Below are 21,524 nucleotides of genomic sequence, written 5' to 3'. Positions count from 1 at the left end.
TCCGAGTATAAGGTTCTTGTTTCTCCTAAAGAATATTGTGTGGTTTTTGATGCAATACATAGTGGGGCAGTCCTTCTGCTATCATCGGCTGTAAAGTGCAAAAACTGCACTCTCCCTCATCTAGCTACTGAGAATTTGTTTATAGGCAACATGTGTCCTCTTCTGAGCAAAGAAGCGACCAACAAACGCATTAGACATATAATTCAGAGGAATATTGTCTCTAAGCCAGCTGCAGTATTTTACTGGAATAATCTGTTCGATGACATAGATTGGGAATCTACTTCCATGTTACCTAGGACTTTCATTATTACGAATAAGGTGCGGGAGGTAACTTTAAAGATTCTTTACCGTTGTTATCCAGTGAATTGTAAGATTGCCAAATTTAAGAGATATAAATGTGTCCTGTTCTTTTGGATGTAATGCTCTTGAAACTGTAATTCATTTATATTTGGGATTTTAGATACAGTAAGATATTCTGGACAGACCTCAATAATTACACAGTTGTTGTTGTTTTAGTTCTCTTCTACCGTTTATATTGTCACAGTGAACTATATCCTAAGATGTGCTTATAAAATGTTTGTATATAGTACAGCATTAATAAAAATAATAATGATAAAAAAAACTCCGCCAGAGTACGTGTCTCTTTGGGATCGCTTTTGCTGGTCCCAAGGCCGGATATAAGAGGATGGTTGGAATTGTGATATATATATATACATATATACAGTTCATTTGAGTTTTAAACGTACTTATGGTGTTTTTTAACCACTTTTTGTATCTCCCACGACATTATTCCTCTCCTACAGCGTCCATTATAATTACATGCACATTGCATATTATGCAAATGAGGCGATGGCGTCCTTTAGCGACATCTAGCGACTTTTGGGACAGCCAATAGCTACTTTCCTTGCTGAGGAGTTGCCACAGCCCGAATCGGAATCCGCGTTCCGAGGGCAAACGGACTCCACCAGGTGCTCCTTCCAACCGATGCAAGGGAGTTAGAGGACTAGAGCGCAGCTTCACTGGAAAACCAGAGACAACCAGCGGTAACTCCGTATTTTTTTACCTACTAGGGGAAGAGAATCCGTGTATCATTCGTTCATCCGTTTTTCAACATGAAACCAAAACAAAAAAAAACGGAAAACCACTCGTATTTTCAGTTTTTGTTTCCAAAACCAAAACGACAAAACGGATAATGGCTCGTTTTCCGATTTCCCATTTTGTGCTCAAATCAAAAATGGAACAAACGGATAACGAGCGCTCATGTCCGATTTTGTTTTTTTCATTTGAGACAAACGCCGTGACCCGGAAATGACGTCTGTACTTATAGTAAAACAAGCGCGAACAATACAGCTGCGAGAAATAAAATTAGCTAGTTTTACCATCATGGCCGGATTGGAGGATTGTGCAGATGTAGTGAAAGAACTTTTTGATAATGGAAAAACGCATGCTGAGATTTCCATCGCGCTGCAGCACTTAGGTGTTCAAACATGCTCAGAAATGTCAGTTCGACGGTTCTGTATTCAGCACCAACTACAGAGAAAAAGGCATGTGTCTGACACAGACTTGGAAACAGCCATTGTATCATCAATACATAAGGTATGTTTTCACATTTCAACATTAACAGGCACTATTTTTCATGCTAATGGTTTAATGAAATCTTAATTTTGTTCTTTTGAGTGTTGTTCACTTGCGTACCCTTGCAACCCGACTGCCTATTGAAAACAAGTTTATATTAGGGATCATACAGCTGTGTGGCACTCTGGAGTCTTTGGTGTAGATTGTATTTAATTTCATAAAAGTTTGAGGTTGAAGCAGAAGCCTGACTATATTAAACTTATAGATACTTTACTGCATTGTGTCTCATTATACCATATTATGTTACTTGTAGTTTTATAAATAGCATATGTTATCATGAGTAACATTGTTTCATTATCCAAGAAGCTCTCTTTTATATATGGTGCTATTACTTTACTGCTAAATTTATGTTTTGACAGACGGGCTCGTCTTATGGACGAAAGTTCATGACAGGATACCTGTCATCAGTGGGAGTTAGAGCAGGAGAATGTCGAGTGGGAAGAATTCTCAAAGATGTGCACCAACCATATAACGAGGAGCGTCGCAAGGTAAGTTCACCAACGTTAATAATAATTATTAACATTTCAATGATCCTTAAAATCCCAGGCCTATCTGTGTTCAACTATTAGCAGTCCATGTGTGTATGGATTTTATAGATTCGGTGAACATTTTTAATTAGAGTACTGCCTTTACATTGATTTAATTATACTTGTTTTAGGGAGCACGTAACTTAAACCCTGTTCCTTACAATGCGGAGTATATGGGCCATAAACTCCACATGGACCAGAATGAGAAGATGGTAATGTTCGGGGTCACACACGTCCTGGCTGTGGATGGCTTCAGCAGCAAAATTGTTGCTGAAGCAACAATGCCAGTGAAGAACAACCTTGTTATTTATGAGGACATTTACAGGTAAGTCCATTCAAGGTTAAAACACTGAAATTAATTTGCATTATATTGGGATTATTAAACATTATTTTATTATGTTAGTATTGGCCACAATGGTAAATGTCAAAAAAGTCTGTATTTCCTTTGTCATTACTGTGGGCAGTTCAATGTGGCATATCTGTCCATATAAAGTATAAGAATTTAAACTTAGCACTCTTGTTTTATTACAGAGTAGCAGTTGCCAACAATGGCATGTGGGACCAAGTCAGAGTAGATCATGGCAGAGAGTTTTACCTGGCTCTGTATATGCAAGAGAAGCTTGCTCAACACCGACACAACATTGACAGGCAGCCTTATGTGCAGACAGCTTCTTCAAGGGTGAATTTTGTCTTACTGAGCACATATCTAGATTTTTTTTTTTTTTTTTTTAAGTTTGGCTAAAGCATTTCCAGTGGTTATTTACCAAAAATAGTATCCGGAGACTTGTGTTTTATTGGTCTTGCATCTTTATTTTCCAAACAGAATCTTCGTGTGGAAAGAATTTGGCCAGAAGTTAATAATCGGGTAAACTATCCCATTAAACAGGCCCTCGTTCACTTGCTGGACCAAGAGTTGCTCAATATGGAGGATAATGTGACCAAATTTTGTGTCTCCAACCTGGCATGCCAAGTAAGCCAAATTGGACTTGCAAGAGTTGTGCAGTCCTGGAATTGTCATAGGATACCAGGTATGGTAGTATTTGTAGGTATAAAGCCGTATAACAACTGGTAAGGTTGTGTCATAAACTAAAAAAGCTTTTTACCCACACAACATTTTAGGCAGAGGGATACCAAACCAGCTTGCCTCTGCTGGTTGTCCAGCAAGAATCTCACAGGAACTGCTGCCCACTGCTGCAGAGGCAGCAAACATGTACGAGCAGGAGTTGAGGTCCTCCCTGACTTGGGTGTCTGCCTTTGCAGTTGACCCATTTTCATCTGAGGAAGATAGATGCCGTGCAGAACAGCTGTTTGGAGAGAGCTTTCCAGACATATCTCTTCTCTTTGACACAGTGGTCAACAATGACCGTAGAGTTTTTCAGGAGGCACTGTTTTATCTCATCAACATTACAGAGAGGTATATGTAAGATAAATATACACAGGGGAGTGATCATTCACATTTGTTATATGTATATATTTGTATATGTATGTTAATCTGATGTAGGTATGTTAATGATGCTTTTCATGCAATTTTGGGTAACTACTTGATTATTTTTGTGTGTACTTACCTTTGCATAGGAAATTTTTTAATCATTACATATAACAAAGGATTCTGAACTTACATTTTTGTAAAATTACAATATTTTGAGGTATTGTAACCTCAATTTTAGTTGAAATAAATACCAGTTCTCTTGAGACCTCATATGTCTTTTAATGTCCAAAAGGTCAGTGTAACAAGTATAAAATACATAACTCTAACAAATATAATAATTTAACATTGTAACATGTAACAAGTTCACAGTACTACATGGCAAAAGTGCATTTTTTACATTTACGTCTGTGCACATGGCCAGAGTAAGACTGGAAAAAACAAACGTTACAGTTGAAACGTTCTAGAACATATTCTGTAAGAGTATATTTGAAGCGCAACAAATATTACAACATTTTTAATCACAAGAGTACTGGCAGCCTCTCCACTGAATGTGCCATGTTATGCAACCTTGAAAAAGGGGGTTGCTTAAATAATACCTCAAAAGTGCACATACCGGTAATTAAACATTTTACAAACATTTGTGGCTGCTGTAGTGAATACAACATACTAAATGAATATCTTCTCCAGTGGTGCCAATGCTTCAGAGAGTCCAGCCACTTCGTGATTATTGTTCTCCAAGTCTTCAGCCCGACACTTTGGGCAGTAAGAATGGGTGCTGCTCCACTCCTCAATACATCCCTTACATCCAATTAAGCTTCTGCAGCAGGTTGAGAAAATTGGTTTATCAATAGGACCTGTTAAGTAAAAACATAGTTAAGCAGTGCTTTATAGGTGTTATTTTAATTGTGCAACATTAATGGCCTATCTAGTTGCAAATAATTGTTCTTTTTTTGTAGAATAATCTGACATTGAACCCAAGCTAAAAGATTTAAGCGTACTTATAGAACAATTTAAAAAATTACTGATGGTAAATGGGATATACATCAGCACAACATGATCTAAATGTTAGAAACATATAAAATGATTGTGTGAATGATGGTTAGAGGACTGGGGGCAGTCATGGTCTAATGGTTAGGAAAGCGGGCTTGTGACCAAATGGTTGCCAGTTCAAATTCTAGACACAGCAGGCCTGGAAAGTGCAATTAGGAAAGGACCCAACCCCAAAACCCCCAGGCACATCCCTGCGTGCTGCCCACTGCTCCTGCACTCTGCACCACAATGCTGGCAAAAAGTCCCAAAGTTACAAGTCATCTTGTAAGAAAAATCTTGGAGAAAAAAATGATTTAATCTTTGTACTAAACATTGTTCTGTGGCAAAAATTTGATGCTTGTAATATTGATACAAGTCTGCAATAATGCAGTTTTCTCTGTTGACCTCTGTTAACCTGTAAATTGGAAGTATGCCAACTCTAAAACCTGTACTAATGAGCAAATAAAGAAATTCCACCCAGTTTCTGAGGTCTACCAGAACACACATGAACATACAGAGTAGTGTGTAATAATGTAGTGCATGGTGTGATCCCTTATAATGTCTTTACATTGAAGCATTTAAAACATTACAAACCTGTGCAGACAAGACAGCCAAAGACAGCTTTTAAAGAAGTCACTTCAGCCTCCGAAAGCGACAGTGTTGTTGTCAGTCTGGAATGTGCAAATCCGCTCAACTCCTTGATCGCCTTTGACACATCTTTAAGTCCCTGGGCTGCCTCGACGACTTCTTGAATGTCACCTACAACCTCTTGAAGGCCAGTATCTTCTCTTCGGCTGGAAAATGTAATTTAATAATTAAACATAAAAAGTGATTTTAACAATTAGTTAAGACACAGTAGTAAAAACCAGTGCAGCCTTACTGGTGTTATGTAGTCTAAAAGGAAAGCCAATTTAATTTTTTGAAACAGGAATAAGTACTACAGCACTCTGAATGTCCCCTAATTTAATGAATGAAAATCGAGAAGTTTGTCTGTTATCTACAGTTTCATCTGTTACTGGAGTGTGATTAAAATATATTAATTTGGAGATTCCATTTATTATAATGTCAGATCAACCCAAAATAGAGGATGCATTATGGCGAAACAGTTTTAAATTAAGAAGTTTCTAAAACTAAAAAACTTTTCTTATTGAAAGCTTGCATTATACTGTATCTCTAATAGTATTTATTTAAAAAGGTTATTCAATGTGTACTTTAACAAACTATAGTCCGAAATGTCACCCGTCATGCAATAAAAAAAAAACTTCCCATTTTTGTTGAACAAAAGACTAATAGCACAACGCACACCAGAATGTAGTTCCATAGTCAGCTTTTCATGCGCTTACTTGACTGAGCTTACTAACCTACCATATTAATGCTGTGCCGCAAAATAAAAATGAGTAAAAATAATATAACAGCAGTCTATTTACCTCAGTCTCCGCCTTTTATTGCTTTGTAGGAGTCCTATCTGTTCTTCTGGTACTGCAAAGACTTTTCTGGAATTTTGCTTCCAGTATGTTAATCCTGGAATAACAGTAAGTGGTTTTATCATTTAACCAAACGGTTGTTGGATTGTTGACAATTTTCATCATATCAGCAAGTTTTAAAAAAATGTACTTGAGGCACTAAGTAGGTAATTTAAAGAACCTAAGACAGTTATAAGTACAAAACATACTTCTGTGTGAGAATAAAATGCTCTTAAGTAGGTGTATGTCATGCAGCTGTTGTAAGTGAGCTTAACTCTGTATGCAGATAAGCTGTTGTAACACTATTGTGACAGCCAAGCAATTACCCCTAGTTCCTTCAGAATCCATTATTTCATTTCCCTGGCTATCTGTCAAAATGATGGACTCCTCCTGTCCAAGGGCCTCTTTCACTTTACTGACGATTGATGGCACACAAGCCTCAAACTCTGAGAGGCGGACTGTAACCATCTTGCTGGTCTCCAGCTTTCCATTCAGTACATCAGCAATGAAGACATTCCTGAGATTTGCATGAACACAGACTTTCTTTATATAAAGTCAAAACGTTATGCTCCTGTACAGTTCTAGATAGACCCTAGACATATAGGCCTGAGCATTTCACTAAAAAGCAACTCAACAGAATAGCATAAACACACATTTTAGCAAGAAGGAGAATTTTTCTCAGATTAGATTACATTGACTTTATTAATCCCACAATGGGGAAATTCCTTAGAAAATTTCAACTTCCTTAGAAATTACCTCTGGAAAGCTTTGGTCATGGTAGCCCGTGGAATTGGAGACCAGGAGCTGGCGGCTGTGCTAGGGGTCCGGTGGAAGGAGAAGCGGACAGGATGGTCCGAGGGCAGTGCCCCTGCTGATCTTTCCACAGTAATACTGTCACCGTGAACCTCGTAATGGCCTCTGTCGTTGAGGTCAAAGCAATTGAAGCTGCCGTGAGGTTGGGGGAAAATGGCTACGTTGGCATCGTCGGTCAAATAAACACTTTGCCTTTGTACCTGTGACAGATTTTGAGAGTACAGAAGGTTCAATATGTATACACGCACCCACAGATTTCGGTCTAGCTTGAATATGTTTTACCTGATCGCGGTACTAAAAAATATGAGGCGCCGTTTAGAAAATATTTAAAACTTTGGTCAAACAAAACACATACTGTATATTATTAAACACACACGCAGTCATATGAGAAACATTTAAGCACACATCCATACTACTGAAAACTCACACTTACACAGTTGAAGTTAACTTACACTCGCTCGCGCTCATACAGAAGCTTTTCACACATGTATGTGCATGCGTTAATTTCAATGTATGTGCGCGAGCGTTTCATGTGCATGTGTGTGTGTTTTCATTAGCATGGATGTGTGCTTAAAAGTTTCACATATGACTGTACCATACGTATATATATATATATATATATATATATATATATATATATATATATATATATATATATATATAACATTGAATTAGAGTGGATTGACAAAAAATACATACCTGAAATATAACCGAGATCTTCTCTGTGGTCATATCCTCCTCCTTCAGAGTGACTCGTTTGCTGCCCAGGAACAACACAAAATTCTCCATTTTGATTAAAACTTCTTTGCAAGTTTGCCAGTTTTCAGCTCAGTACAGTCATTTCCGGGTCACGGCGTTTGTCTCAAATGAAAAAAACAAAATCGGACATGAGCGCTCGTTATCCGTTTGTTCCATTTTTGATTTGAGCACAAAATGGGAAATCGGAAAACGAGCCATTATCCGTTTTGTCGTTTTGGTTTTGGAAACAAAAACTGAAAATACGAGTGGTTTTCCGTTTTTTTTTGTTTTGGTTTCATGTTGAAAAACGGATGAACGAATGATACACGGATTGAAGAGGTAAATGAATCGTACCGCCAAATTATGCCAAACATCTGATTCTTTGAAGTGCCTTTCGCTGGAAATCGACATTGAATAATAACTAGCCCGCCTTCATATATTTTCTTAATCTTGATCTATTGATGCTTGCCAGGTAATTTGTCGTTTTGACATGGGTAGAACTTGTCTTTCTTGACTTTACTTGTCCTTTAAGCGTAGGCTAATTATTGTGGTGACAGCGCGTTGTGCATCTCGAATTTTTTTCGCTTTGACTGCAGGTTACTTCCTACTACGCTGGCGTTCAGTCACGTGAAGCCCACTGACACTAGAGCAGGGGTATTCAACTAAAATGTAAAGAGCTCCGGTTAGAGAAAATTTCTTGAAGCAAAGGTCCGGAACATCATAATGTCTAAATATTTAGTGTGATATATTTAAGTAGCCTATTAGTTGTATCAACATTGCATGTAATCAGTATCTGACTGTCAAATCAAATTAATTCAGTACAATTCAAAAATGTTTTGACAATATTTATTGTCACGTGACATAGAACTTTTAGGTTTTATAATGGAAAAATATAGATTTACCGTAAGATTTCCTGCGTGAGTCTGAAAGCGTGAGTGTCATGCCAGATGCTTGAGATTTGGCAGCTATGAAAACGTACATTTTTTTGTTTCACCTGAGTTTGTTTATATAAGATAACATTACTGTATATATGTGTTAAAAAGCAGAAACTTCAACGAACATAAAATCAACAGTAAACTACGTCTATTAATCCAACATGTTATATTATACATACTGTATTTGAAAACTTTTCAGCTGTATGATTTCAGGACAGACCATGCAGTCACTCTGTTCGGAACATCGCGGCTTTTTGGGTGCGGGTATTACTGTTAGCTTTGCTGCTGCTAGTAACACTAATAGCATATTAGCGCAGACAAAGTGCTGCATAAGCCAAACTACGTCTTGCTTGGCGGTTAAAGGCGTTTGACGTCCATTGGGGTGGGAAACGGCGGTTCTACTGCTAAGTCACTACCGAAAAGACTACAAAAGCTGCGCCGGTTAAAATATAAGCGTCCCATCAGGTTTTAAATAATAACTTAATGTATGGGACAGCTTCTGTGTCCGGACCCGGACTGCGGTTCGCCTGTTAGTAACTTCTGCACTAGAGGATGTTGCCGTGGTACTTAAGTTAAATAAAAGTTAACGTCGTGGGTGAAGTGTAGGTGTTAAAGGATCTTCCCAATTAATCCCTTCCGGTGCGATTTCCCGAGATCCCTGCTTATTTCAGGTTTAATTCTTATATGTTTCTTGTAACTGACGTTGTATTTATTCAATCAGATTGATATTGATGCTAGATTTTATACATGTGGGTGTTTATACTAATTTCAGTAAGAATAATTATTGTGAGTTATAACTTTGCCTTTTTCGTGTTTGTTTGACAAGCCAGTTCAAAATTAAGGAAAGCATATCTTCCCTGCTTAAAGTATGAAATATTGGTCTCATAAATATTGCAAGCAGTGTAACATGATGGTGGCTGTTTTCATACACGAGCATCGCATTCAGCAGAAAAGGAATTCTAAAGCAAACTTGGAGTGTAAAATGTATTACAACATTCATAATGGTATTGTAAATGTGTGATGATTCATGCTACCTACCAGCTGTACAAGGAGAGAAGTGATCAGGATTTTAGTTGAGAAACACAACAATTAATCTGTTAAAGATGTTCAGCCGGTTACACAGACTACCCCCCTGCCAAGGTGCTGCTGTCCAGTTTCATTACTTGGTAAACCATTAATTTATCTGCAGTAAATAGCTAGTGGGAGGTGACATGTCACCGTTTTGTTTCAGTTAACAATAGTCTGGAATTATCTGGAAGTCTGGCCTGGAACATGCAGAAGTAATTGCAGGACTAGTAATAGTCTTAGTGGTCAGGTGGAATGTTAACACGCAATAGGTTTCCAAGTAATGTTTTTATTCTTCAGTATGTGGGATTTTGTTGTGTGGGACACTATGATGCTGTCTTAAATCATCAGCTTTGCATTTACGTGGTACTGTAAGGTCATGACACCCAGCTCTTAATGATTCAGTTGCAGAACTGAAACCAGTTGCCAGACATTTCAACAACTTTCTCAAGTTTTCTGCTACCAGGTTCGTCTTGGTGACCTGTGACAATATGTATGTTTCACGACGGAGATACAGCCAGCTCTGACAGCTACCATGTCCTGTAATGCTAGGTAGTTAATTGTTTTCTAAATGGTGTATTCTGTATCCTGTAATTTCCACTGATCTGTTTTGCACCAATGCCCTTGAGGGAAGTAGCTGAAATCTCCTTCTCATAAATCTGTCAGGTAATTACTTGTGTGGGGGCTGGGGGGTGGGAGGTGGCCCAGGCCTGCAGAGTTATGGAAGAAGAGGAGGGGCTATGAAAAGTGTGGAACGTCACAGCACCATTCCGGTTCAGTGGGTCTGGCTTGGAATAGCAGTGTAATCCAGCTGCTGCTTCACCCAGAATTAGTGTCAGAGGGTTCACCAGAGATCATGTGGGTTAGAGGATCTATTTTTTCCCCGTTGCGCTCCTGTTGGGGTGGGGAGGAGAATCTGGGGCAGGCTGCTGTGTCCATTTGGGTTGAGGATGGCATGGAAGGACCTCCCTCTCATGACTGCAACCATAATCTTTAAAGCTGGCTATTGTTTTACCTTATTTTTTCTATGTACAGTTTAGTGAAGGAAGTGCTAATTCCAGTCTATTAAACCCTTTCCGCCCCCTGGACTGTAAGCATTTTAAGTGTGAATGAGCAGGAGTTGGGCTCCCTTCTTGGCCTCCGAAGGTGCAGCGTTGTTCTTTTCTGCTGGGCACACTGGAGCTCTGACATTACACTTAGCAGGGAGCTGATGTGTGTTCCGATGTGTTGAATTATCGGGAACTTGTGCCTTTCAGGGTGTCTTCCTTCATGGAGGTATACTCTGCACATCCAAAATGGATCTGAGTCACAGTGAACCTTGATTTATGTTGTGTCTTCATGTAAAGGTTCGTAGCTGGATTGGCGTGATGTGGCTATGTAGGAGATGTGCAGGTGTGTACAGCTGGAGGAGAATGCGATGGAAACAGCGAGCTACTTCTTACCAAACAATCTTCACCTCATGGAAGGGTAAGACCTGACAGCTCTTCTGGCTTTAGTTTTCAGCTGCTGAAATGGATTCTAATGCCATGAATTGATCTTTAAAATTGACCTTGACTGAGACTGTTTTATTTTTCAGATTTGAAACAGAGGCATTTCTCAAGTATGGACATGAAGAGAACCTGGCCTTTAGAGCCACACTGGTAAGCCCAGGTTGATTTTCTCATCTGCACTTTCATAGCTGTCTTCCAACCTTGTAACACGAAACAGGCTTTGCAGTGTGGATGTCTGGATGTCTGCAGTAGGAGACAGTATGGAACACTCACCTCTTCTCATGTGGTGGTTTAGTAGATGTTCTTATTGAAAGGAGCATCTACAGTAGGCTGGGCTGACCTTTTTCTTTGGCTGGGCTGTCAGTGAAGCCATTTGTTTTATGCCAAATTTGAGGCGATCTGCAGGTCTCAGATTGGTTTCTTGACTGTCGTTGCCATGTGAGTGGTGATACGATCTGTTGAATTTTGTGACACAGGCATCAGAGTCTGGGCATGGCACTGTGGAGGCCACAGATGAGGGAGCCCCTTCTGTCCTCAGCCTCTGGGCCCGTACCTGTACTCAGGGCTCTGTGTTTCAGTGCCAGTGTTGCTGCAGGTAAGCAGGACGGGTTCTTCTAGCTAAAAAGACAACTGTGTAATCATATAAATATTGCAGATATTAAAACAAATATTGTAAATATCTGAAGATTCATACCCACGTCTAACGTGGTTTGGCTGAACATCCCAGAATATTACATTGACGGAAATGCTATATAATCATTAATGCATAAAATCCAGTGACATTTTACTGTTGCAGAGCCATATATTAATGAGGTTTTCTTAACGAGCAGCTGAACTGCAGCTAATTCTGCACCGATTTAAAACGATTTTCTGAAGTTTATTTTTATTGTATCCTCAATCTCATTCTTTCGGTCACTACTCCAAGATTGTGACCATAGGTGAGGGTAGGAACGTAGAACGACCAGTAAATTCAGAGCTTCATCTTCCGGCTCAGCATTCTTTTTACCACAAGAGAATGGCACAGCGCCTGCATTACTACCAATTCTGTACTGATCAGCCTGTTGAACTCCCACCTGCTTCTTCCCTCACTAGCGAAGATGACCCTGAGATACTTAGGACCCTATTTTACATCAGGTGCAAAGCGGCACTGGGCACGACGCAAGTGTCCTTGCGAGCATGAGCCTGACACAGTTGTCATTTTTGGGTGAAGAGATCAGCTGAGTTATCAGCTGATCACCATCCTGGATCAGCTGATCACCATCCTGGATCACCACCGGGATTGCGAGGACATGCTGCTTCCTTTGAACTTATTTTTTACTTTTTTTAAATCAACTAATTTAGCCTTTACTTTATACTGTGTGATTATTTAATTTCTGTATAATTCTTATGTAATTACATGAATTATTCATGTGAGTTTTTGATTGTAGCATTTACTTCTAAATGTATAATAAATGTAAAAAGTTTCATTAGGTTACATTTTTGACTTTCTGACCACTACAGCATTGCGTTTGGCCATGTAGAGGGTTGTGACATAAGGGTCCATCCGCGTAAGAGTCCATCAACATAATATTCCATCCGTGTAAGAGTCATAAGAACATGAGAAATTTACAAATGAGAGGAGGCTATTCAGCCCATCAAGCTCGTTTGGGGAGAACTTAACTAATAGCTCAGAGTTGTTAAAATCTTATCTAGTTCTGATTTAAAGGAACCCAGGGTTTTAGCTTGCGCTACACTAGCAGGAAGACTATTCCATACTCTAACTACACGCTGTGTAAAGAAGTGTTTTGTCAAATTCAGTTTAAAATGCTCTCTCGCTAATTTCCACCTATGGCCACGAGTTCTAGTATTTAAACTAATATTAAAGTAGCCATTTGGCTGAACAGCATGGAGACCTGTTGCAATCTTATATACCTGGATCATGTCCCTCTTTAATCTGCTTTGCGTGAGGCTGAACAGATTCAGCTCAGCTAACCTCTCCTCATAACACATTCCTCTAAGACCAGGAATCATTCCTGTAGCCCTACATTGAACCTTTTCAAAGGCAGCAATATCTTTTTTAAGGTATGGTGACCAAACCTGCACACAATATTCTAGGTGGGGTCTTACTAAGGAATTGTATGATCGTAGCATCACCTTCCTTGACTTAAACTCCACACACCTAGAGATGTAACCCAACATCCTATCAGCCTTTTTAATTGAATTCGCACACTGACGAGAGTGGGACATGGAAACATCAACATACACACCGAGGTCTTTATCATAATTAGTTACCTTTATTTCAGTGGAACCCATAAAATATCTGTACTATATATTTCTGCTCCCTGCATGGATTACCTTACATTTATCTATGTTAAATTTAATCTTCCAGGTATCAGCCCAGTCGCTAATTAAATCCAAATCCCGTTGTAGCCTTTGTTCTGCTAGTTTAGTATCTGCTACACCACCCACCTTGGAGTCATCTACAAATTTAACCAGTTTACTGTATGTACTGGTGTCAATATCATTAATGTAAATTAGGAACAATAATTGTCCTAAAATTGAACCCTGCGGTGCCCCACTATGAACGCAGGCCCACTGCGACATTGTGCCTCTAATAACTACTCGCTGCTTCCTGTCTGTTAACCAGTTTTCAATCCAAGCTGCTACAGTTCCTAAAATCCCTGCAGCATTGAGCTTAAGCAAGAGCCATTTGTGGGGGACAACATCAAAGGCCTTCTGGAAATCTAAGTAGATCATGTCGCAGGCCTTTTTGTGATCAATTTAGAGTAGATTAGTTAAACAGGACCTACCTCTCCTAAATCCATGTTGGCTATCCCTCAGAATGTTATTTGAATCCAGGTAATCTATCATTTTCACTTGGATTATAGCTTCCATTACCTTTTCAGTTATGCAAGTTAAACTGATTGGCCTATTCTGAAATATTAATGTTAAAGGTTGGCTAATAATATCCCTCCATCTGCGCGAGACTCCATCCATGTAAGGCTCCATCCACGTAAGGGTCATTTACATGCGATGCCCATATTTTAGTGTTTCTCTACTCAAAATGCATATCTAGCCCAAGTGAGCATAAAGCCCAGACTTAAGTTGAAGGGAGAATATGCTTAAGTTAAAAAACAAAGGTGCAGCTACGCACTCTTTGGACTTAAGCACATGGGAGAATCGACCCCCTTAGCTAATAAGCTTATTGTCTTTCACAGACCCCATTGAGATACACAAGCAGAGGCTGAAGCTGTGGTTCAGCCATTTGCCCCAGGAGGAGAAGCAGTTTGGCGGGTACTTCACCCCAGAGACTATGCACATAGATCCACTGATCCTGGAGAGAAAGCCAGCGGAGAGCAGGGGCATCGAGAGATCGCAGATCCCCCACCACCCCTCGCTGAGTGTGGAGCAGCTCTTTGATCGCCCACCAGGGCACCCCAGTGAGCGAGGGATGAACATTATGCTTTATGGGGCTGTAGGAACAGGGAAAAGCACAGTGGTGCGCAAGCTGGTGTTGGACTGGTGTGCTGGTACCGCCCTCTCCCAGTTCAAGCTGCTGGTGCCTTTCTCTTGTGAGGATCTCTCCCAGTCGAAGAATCCCACCTCCCTGCGTGACCTGGTAGGCCGTAAGTATCTGCACCTGCGCCGGACTCCCTTCCTCAGTGGTGAGGCTCAGCAAGCTCAGGATGTCCTCTTCATCTTCAATGGCATGGAGAGGATGAGGCTGAACTTCCGCATCGCCTCCACTGAGCTCTGCAGTGACCCTAATGAGGCACTTCCCACGGGGACCCTCATGGTCAACCTTCTGAGAAAGTACCTCTTGCCTGAGGTAGGCCTTCTTAACTCTGTATATAACCTAACTGCTCTTGGTTTGGCATGGAGAGTCAAAATGCATCTGTTTATGCTCTGTGGTGTGTGACTTCCATTGCTTGGTGTGACCAGCTGTTTCTTTTTATGAGGGCAAACCACTGTCTGTTGTATGCAAGGAATAGTATATGGCTACTTTCAGGTTATATGGTTTGATAAATGTTTTCCAGGCTACCATACTGGTCACCACCAGACTATCCGCGGTGGAGCATATCCCCAAGAAGTATGTGAGCCGCTACATGCAGATCTGTGGTTTCAATGACCCAGAGAGCCAGCGTTCCTACTTCACCAGCCGGCTTCTCCAGCAGGCCACAGAGAAGCTCAATCCACAGGCTGAGTCACTGATCGAGCTGCTCTATCTCAACCTGCAGAAGGAGAGCCAGTTAGCCTTTGCCTGCTACTTGCCGTCCTACTGCTGGCTCACCTGCGCCACCCTGCATTTTCTGCATTTCACGGACACCCAGGCACCCATCCGCACACTCACAGGCATCTTCACCAGTTTTCTCCGGCTCAACTTCGGTGGGGAGGTGCTGGAGGTGAACGAGGGCAGCAGCAGTGCCATCGAGCAGAGCTCCCTGATGCGATATGTGGTGCAGACGGTGGGGAAGCTGGCTTTTGATGGTGTCACCAAAAGACGGACGCGCTTCACCGAGGAGGAGCTGGAGCAATGGGTGGGTGGCAAGACTAAAACGGACGAGGAACTGCAGCAGTTGTCCGTGTTCCGCAATGACGTGCTGGACTTCTTTCTGGTGCCCTGTGTGGAGAACACCAAATTGCTGGAGGCTGGGGATGTGACCAAACAGCGATATGTATTCGCCATACCTACTATGCAGGAGTATCTTGCTGCCCTCTACATGGTGCTGGGAGAGAACAAGTCAGCTCTGGAGAGGTTCAGCCGAGACATGTCCATGGCTCTGGGACAGGCTGGGGAGGATCTGCAAAGCCTGGGGAACATCCTTTCTAAGTTCATCCCCCTCAGAATCTTCGCTGTCTTCAACCTACTCCGGCTGGCACCCAATCTGTATGAGCGCGTGCTCAACATGACCAAAGGCCGCATTGCCCGAACCATGGCAGCCGAGATGTTCCGCTCGGAGGATAGCTTCAATGAGGATGTGCTGGACCAGGTGGAGCAGAGCCTGTTGGGCGTGCAGGGTCCACAGCCGAGGCAAGAGCTGGATATGAAGTCCTTTGAGCTCTATCCCATCTTCATGGGAGGTCTTCTGCACTATGGAAACCGAGCACTGCTGGAGCAGTTAGGCTGTCACATCACCAGCACGGCTGTGGCACAGATCACGCATGGCCTCACCCGCCGGCTAGCTCAGCACGGCCAAAAGAATCTGCCACCCACTGAGCTTATGGACCTTCTGCTGTTCCTCTATGAGTTCCAGAACCCACGCCTTACCAGCCAGGTCCTGAGCTCCCTCAAGACCATCAACCTCTCCACCATTCGCATGACACCCATCAAATGCTTTATCTTGAGCTGGGTGCTGACCTGCAGCCCCCGAAGGCTCCTTCTGGATGAGCTGAACCTGTCCTCCTGCCATCTCAGGTCCGAGATGCTGGAGATGCTGAGATCAGCCTTCTACTGCACTCATCATCTGAAGTGAGGGGCCTTCTCTTACAGTTTCTGGTAAAACAAGTATGGATTGTATGAATTTGTAGTATAGAATATTCCCAGTCTCTGTGACACCACAGAGGATAACCCCAGGCATGGCAGAAGTTCAACATGGGAAAGTACAGCCAAGCCAAGACTGAGCTGATGTTTGTATTTATGCTCTGTGTCTGATATCCTGTGCCTGACATTTGTATGCTTGTGTATATTGCGTTTATCTCTAGTCTTCAGTTTAACAGCCTGGATCCAGAGTCCTGTGTTATTCTGAAGGATCTGCTTCTTGATCCAAACTGCGCTATTAGATTCCTACAGTAAGAAGCAAGTCTGTCTTTACCTTGGTTTGACTGACAGGTTTAGACACAGAACACATTCTTCCTGCAGGCCATCAGCCCCTCCCCTCTGTGCCCCCGATTCTTTTGACACAATCCACAATTGGCCCTATACTTCAGAAGAAATTGATGGAATCAGTCGCATTGGCAATACAATATCATATGCGGTGATCACTGTTTCTGCGCACTGCTTGTGCAGTGTCCGCAAACTTTTCCGTTTGTGCGGATCCCGCCCACTGGCCTTGATTGGCTGACATAAATGTGATGCTGCAGGGTTGGGCAGCAGGACTGACTATGCAGTTACCGGCTTGCTTTGCACTGCACTGCACTTTAAATTGTGTAAATCATCATGTGTATTTCTGTTAATAGTAAATGTCTTAGCTGTGCAATATATGCCGCGGAATGCATGTGTTCTGTTGGCGTGTAACCGTGAGTGGCTGATAATCACTTCCATTTTAAAAGCGCTGTCTTCTCCTTTACTAAAATGACTCACACATTCACTACAATACGTATAAGGGTCCGCTTCATCGAAAACATTCTGAGCCCTCAAGAATTGTGGTATGACATAGAACGAACAAGGTGGTGGTGTCATTTTAAGTATATGACCGATTGCTCTCTGACAGTTTTGTCAGATGTCACTTGAAGTATATGGCAACCTTACCTCAAACTAATGAGGTACTGAGTTTGCACTAAACACTCACTCAGTCACCCACCATTGACAATGGTGTATATAGACTTCTGTAGAGAACAGTCTGCTGATTTGCACATACTTCTGTCTGTTGCATTATAAGCTGCCACTGGCTCATACTTGCTCCCTTGCAATATTCGTAGTATTTGCAGTTTACATTGCACCTTACTGTTTTAGTATACTCTGCTTTAAGCACTTCATTTTGTATTTACTGTATGTTTAAGTTGTGTATGATCATTGTTTAGTCTAGCAGTCTCTTTAGTGGATGTATGACAAACTCTTTCATTTAATTGAATTAAGATAATTGTAACATAATCACACCTTGGAAACTCAACACATTTCCGTGTGTGTGTGTGTGTGTGTGTGTGTGACACGTCAGGCTGTGTAACAACCCCCTGCTGGAGTCGGGAGCCCAGCACCTGCTGGAGGGTCTGCAGGGGAACCACTCACTGAAAAGGCTGGACCTCATGCACACAGGCCTAGATGACAGTGCAGCCAGGCAGCTTGCAGTGCACCTAAGTGACATGACGAGCCCCAGAGGCCTAGAGGAGCTCAACGTGGCCTACAACGACATTGGGGACAGCGCCGCACTGAAGCTGGTGGCGGCATGCCAGAAGCACCCAACAGTGCATACCGTGCAGTGAGTAACAGCCCCAACCCCTCAAGTCCCACTAAGATACCCCAGTTCACTGATTTACTGATTTATCTCTCTCTCCTCACTGTCACTCCTCCATCTGTCTCTCTCTTCTCTCTCACTCCTCCATCTCTCCCTCTCCTCTCTGTCACTCCTCCATCTCTTCACTCTCGTTCTCTCTCTCTCTGTGGGGTATCCTTCTAGCCTGTACCTGAACCAGCTGAGTGAGATGGGGAAGCAGTCCCTGTATGTGAATGGCAGTGACGCTGGCGCCACTCGTCGGCCCAAGGTCCTGACCTCCGTGACAGAGGGTGTGGACTTATCTGATGCCTGGCCGCGTATCCTCAGCATCATCCGCCAGAACGCCACATCCTGGGACCGCGGTCGTGTCCGTGAGCAGCTTCTGGACTTTCTCAGGGACCTGGAGTCCAGCCAGCGCCAGCAGCGCAATTTCCTGAAGAAGTACCACTTCCGTCGTGTGGAAAAGGAAGTGAGGGAGTGCCTGCGCACTTTGGATGACAGTACCCCCTAAAGGGAAACAGGAAAAGAAAAAAGACAAACTGAGAGGCCTGGTTCCTCTTAGGCGCCCAGGGGAGTGATTGTAAGAATGTTGTAAGAACACACCCTAGTTTATGGTATAAAGGGCTGGTGTATACTCAACATGTGCAACACATACGCTTGTGCACCATGGCTGCCACACGTTTCTTGCGGTCATTCTTGTGTCATTTGTGTAGCTACTTGTACGTAACATGCAGTACCAATTAAAATCTTGGGCAGTATGGTCAACTTCTGTTACAGGCCTATATGTATGGTACAGTTAGTTTAGTTTAAAGTATTAAAGTAGCATCTGATTTATTTATTTATTAAGAATAAGTGGCTGGAAGATTATCCAGTACATGTTTTTTAAAAAATAGCTTGTTTACCGCTGCTCTTGGAGCCAATCATAACCATCTTTGCTGTTTAAGCCACACACAGGCAGGTTTGTGAGAACCTTATTCTGAACTCCTTTTCTGGTCTATGAATATTGTAATATCGCAAAAAATCACACGAAATACTATATGACACAAAATACTAAGTACTATGAGATATCTAACAACATATATCTAACAGTATATAATACAACATTCAACATGAGGTAGTGAAGTGATATGTGGCCGAGCGGAGCAGCAATATCATGTGGCAGAGCGGGAACAATATAGAGAATCCTGGAGCAATATTGCAGAATTAACAATAATAATTTGTTGCACTGCCCCCTTGTGGACATTATGTCAATCTGGAGAATTAAAGTTAACTTGTACAAGTACGAGCAGCAACACTGCTTACATAGAAGCAGCACAAGTGAGCGCACACGTTGCAAACATGAAGTATAAACCAGCCCTTATTAAACCATAATATAACAATTAACTATGACAAAAAAATATGAGTTAAATAATGAACAAGTGCTGCCCTTTGACATGACATCATTCCTCAAGCGGGAAAGATGCATGGATTTGCAGATGATATTCTCAGCCCGTGCCTTTTGGGTGCGGCTGATTGGCATCCTGCCTGCTTGTGCTTCAGAAGCTCCCCACATCTGTGCAGATGATATTCTCAGCCTAACCCCACATCTGCACAGAAGATATTCTCAGCCTAACCCCACATCTGCACAGAAGATATTCTCAGCCTAACCCCACATCTGCACAGAAGATATTCTCAGCCTAACCCCACATCTGCACAGAAGATATTCTCAGCCTAAACCCACATCTGCGCAGACGGCCCCTAGGATGAAGCAGCCAGCTGCCCGTGGACTTGCCATCACTGACATTTATGTGCCTTCTTGATGTTTCTTCTGATAAAAAGGAACCTGCCATTGAAATTAAGCTTTATTTGCACATGTGAGAACAGGTATGCATGTCTTACTTTTCTGATGGAGTCAGCCATTCATCCCCTTGGGTGGAGCTTAGGGTCCTGCTCAAGTGCCCAACAGAGAGACAGCTACTCTGCCATGCACGGGATTTGAACTGGCAATTTTCTGATCTCAGGCAGTGACCTTATGAGCCACACCCCTCCCAAACTGTTTACATACAGTAGCCTCAGTAATAAAGATATTAATTAGGTGGTGTGGCATTAAGGCAGTTAAGGTAGAAATGTTTTATCCTAGGATTGAGCAAAAAAATCAAGATAAGTAGTTCATAAAATACAGATACAGCTGACTAAATAGATTTGACTTGACTTGAATTTTTAGTACAACTGAGTTTTGGGTAATTTTTTGATTATTTAATTGAGGAGTAATGTTTCTTTTGTTACTTTGTGCTTCAGGCTGTCTGTGCTCTCACAATGGTGCTTTGTTTTAACTTGAATGCATTTAGGGAGACACTTTTTTCCTGGTCAGTTGAACCTGAATGTCACAGGAATAGCTGTAATATGTTTTGCCTTTTTATTTTGAATGATTAATATAAGTTTTTTATAGCTCTGCTCCACAAGGTTGTTTTTTTATTTTCTTTTAAAGCGGTATAGGGGATAGAGCTGTGGAACAATTTTGTGTGATATATTTCTGTTTTATGACATTCAAATGCTCATTGGTGTGATGGATCAGTTTTAGTACTCTTGGATTAAAGTCTTCAGAGAGCAAGGTTAAACAGGACCATGTTACTTTTGTGTCCTTAAAGTTCAAGGGCAATTCAGTGTTCAGGTTGTTACTCTCCTTGTTGGCCACAAGAATAATGGAAAGGACATACAGATGATGAACAGGCCTGTTCAACATGATTCTGCTTAGGTCATTTTCTGTTGTCTTCCAGTCCAACCAGAACCTGATCCAGACCCGTACTGAACATCATCTAGACATGCCCAAACCCAGAGCATAATGATTCAGGAAAATCTTTTTGACTGATTTGATTATATCTGTGACTGTTTTGAAAATCAGGTGACTGATAAAACACTGGACAATAGCAGTTGCAGGAGGTCACACTAGATCTTGGGATTCTGGAGCTCAGATTGATTTCCGTGAGGTTTGTCTTGATTTTGTATGTTAATAAAAACTGTTGTCCAGCTCCCACTGTCTTGTTGAACACAAATACTGCAAGTCATGGTGCCAGTTTTAACTTTTACTGGAATCCTTGACGCTTCAGGGATCGGGGATGAACACTATAATTAGTTGGTTTACTCTGCCTTTTCTGCCTTTACCTCAATTTTTAGGCCCCAGTCTACAAAAGTGGTTTTGCTGCTTTCTGTCAATACTCACCTGGTGAGTCAAACTATTTGTCTGATCTTTGCTAAGGTAGTAGCCTGCTGTATCTGCTGAGCTTAGGGTAG

General features: G+C 41.7%; 3 protein-coding genes across 13 annotated transcripts; 2 read left to right on the top strand and 1 right to left on the bottom strand.

The window, feature by feature from the left end:
* The first annotated feature begins 912 nt into the window (after nt 1–912).
* On the top strand, nt 913–21,262 carry LOC111833843 (NLR family member X1). Of its 8 annotated transcripts, none has more exons than XM_023792494.2 (9): nt 913–1,043; nt 10,981–11,101; nt 11,211–11,274; nt 11,601–11,719; nt 14,322–14,932; nt 15,141–16,573; nt 16,807–16,893; nt 17,979–18,239; nt 18,438–21,262. In XM_023792494.2, the coding sequence occupies exons 2-9, from the start codon at nt 11,002–11,004 to the stop codon at nt 18,763–18,765; spliced, it is 3,003 nt and encodes a 1,000-aa protein (XP_023648262.1). In that variant the 5' UTR covers nt 913–1,043; nt 10,981–11,001; the 3' UTR covers nt 18,766–21,262. The 8 variants fall into 8 exon arrangements, with proteins under 8 accessions (XP_023648262.1, XP_023648261.1, XP_023648266.1 ...); XM_023792493.2 differs by having other exon boundaries at nt 919–1,078; XM_023792498.2 differs by lacking the exon at nt 913–1,043 and adding an exon at nt 8,169–8,342.
* Nucleotides 1,118–3,854, top strand: LOC140578919 (uncharacterized). Of its 2 annotated transcripts, none has more exons than XM_072701024.1 (6): nt 1,118–1,596; nt 1,995–2,123; nt 2,294–2,487; nt 2,694–2,841; nt 3,049–3,190; nt 3,282–3,854. In XM_072701024.1, exons 1-6 carry the CDS (start codon nt 1,309–1,311, stop codon nt 3,584–3,586), a joined length of 1,206 nt encoding a protein of 401 aa, XP_072557125.1. In that variant the 5' UTR covers nt 1,118–1,308; the 3' UTR covers nt 3,587–3,854. The 2 variants fall into 2 exon arrangements, with proteins under 2 accessions (XP_072557125.1, XP_072557124.1); XM_072701023.1 differs by having other exon boundaries at nt 1,119–1,596; nt 2,986–3,190.
* LOC111839399 (uncharacterized) lies at nt 3,846–7,931 on the bottom strand. Of its 3 annotated transcripts, none has more exons than XM_072701025.1 (6): nt 7,596–7,931; nt 6,840–7,096; nt 6,410–6,600; nt 6,048–6,141; nt 5,215–5,414; nt 3,846–4,408 (listed from the first exon to the last, which is right to left on the bottom strand). In XM_072701025.1, the coding sequence occupies exons 1-6, from the start codon at nt 7,683–7,685 to the stop codon at nt 4,401–4,403; spliced, it is 840 nt and encodes a 279-aa protein (XP_072557126.1). In that variant the 5' UTR covers nt 7,686–7,931; the 3' UTR covers nt 3,846–4,400. The 3 variants fall into 3 exon arrangements, 2 of the variants coding, with proteins under 2 accessions (XP_072557126.1, XP_023659042.2); XM_023803274.2 differs by having other exon boundaries at nt 3,846–4,445; nt 7,596–7,928; XR_011983190.1 differs by lacking the exon at nt 6,410–6,600 and having other exon boundaries at nt 3,846–4,445; nt 7,596–7,929.
* Nucleotides 21,263–21,524: the final 262 nt, after the last annotated feature.

This window comes from Paramormyrops kingsleyae, chromosome 17, assembly GCF_048594095.1.
Source record: "Paramormyrops kingsleyae isolate MSU_618 chromosome 17, PKINGS_0.4, whole genome shotgun sequence".
Taxonomy (NCBI): Eukaryota; Metazoa; Chordata; class Actinopteri; order Osteoglossiformes; family Mormyridae; genus Paramormyrops; species Paramormyrops kingsleyae.
The sequence above is the reverse complement of the archived record's forward strand: the minus strand, read 5'-3'. Positions and strand labels throughout refer to the sequence as shown.

Bases quoted from the DNA above. Each gene is read 5' to 3' on its own strand.
- LOC140578919 (XM_072701023.1), top strand. From the start codon at position 1,309: ATGACGTCTGTACTTATAGTAAAACAAGCGCGAACAATACAGCTGCGA. The intron at 1,597-1,994 runs GTATGTTTTCAC...ATGTTTTGACAG, and splicing joins TTGTATCATCAATACATAAG to ACGGGCTCGTCTTATGGACG. The intron at 3,191-3,281 runs GTATGGTAGTAT...ACAACATTTTAG, and splicing joins GAATTGTCATAGGATACCAG to GCAGAGGGATACCAAACCAG.
- LOC111839399 (XM_023803274.2), bottom strand. From the start codon at position 7,685: ATGGAGAATTTTGTGTTGTTCCTGGGCAGCAAACGAGTCACTCTGAAG. The intron at 7,097-7,595 runs GTATGTATTTTT...AATCTGTCACAG, and splicing joins AGATCTCGGTTATATTTCAG to GTACAAAGGCAAAGTGTTTA. The intron at 6,142-6,409 runs GTAATTGCTTGG...CTGTTATTCCAG, and splicing joins GGATTCTGAAGGAACTAGGG to GATTAACATACTGGAAGCAA.
- LOC111833843 (XM_023792494.2), top strand. From the start codon at position 11,002: ATGTGGCTATGTAGGAGATGTGCAGGTGTGTACAGCTGGAGGAGAATG. The intron at 14,933-15,140 runs GTAGGCCTTCTT...AATGTTTTCCAG, and splicing joins GAAAGTACCTCTTGCCTGAG to GCTACCATACTGGTCACCAC. The intron at 16,894-17,978 runs GTAAGAAGCAAG...GTGACACGTCAG, and splicing joins TGCGCTATTAGATTCCTACA to GCTGTGTAACAACCCCCTGC.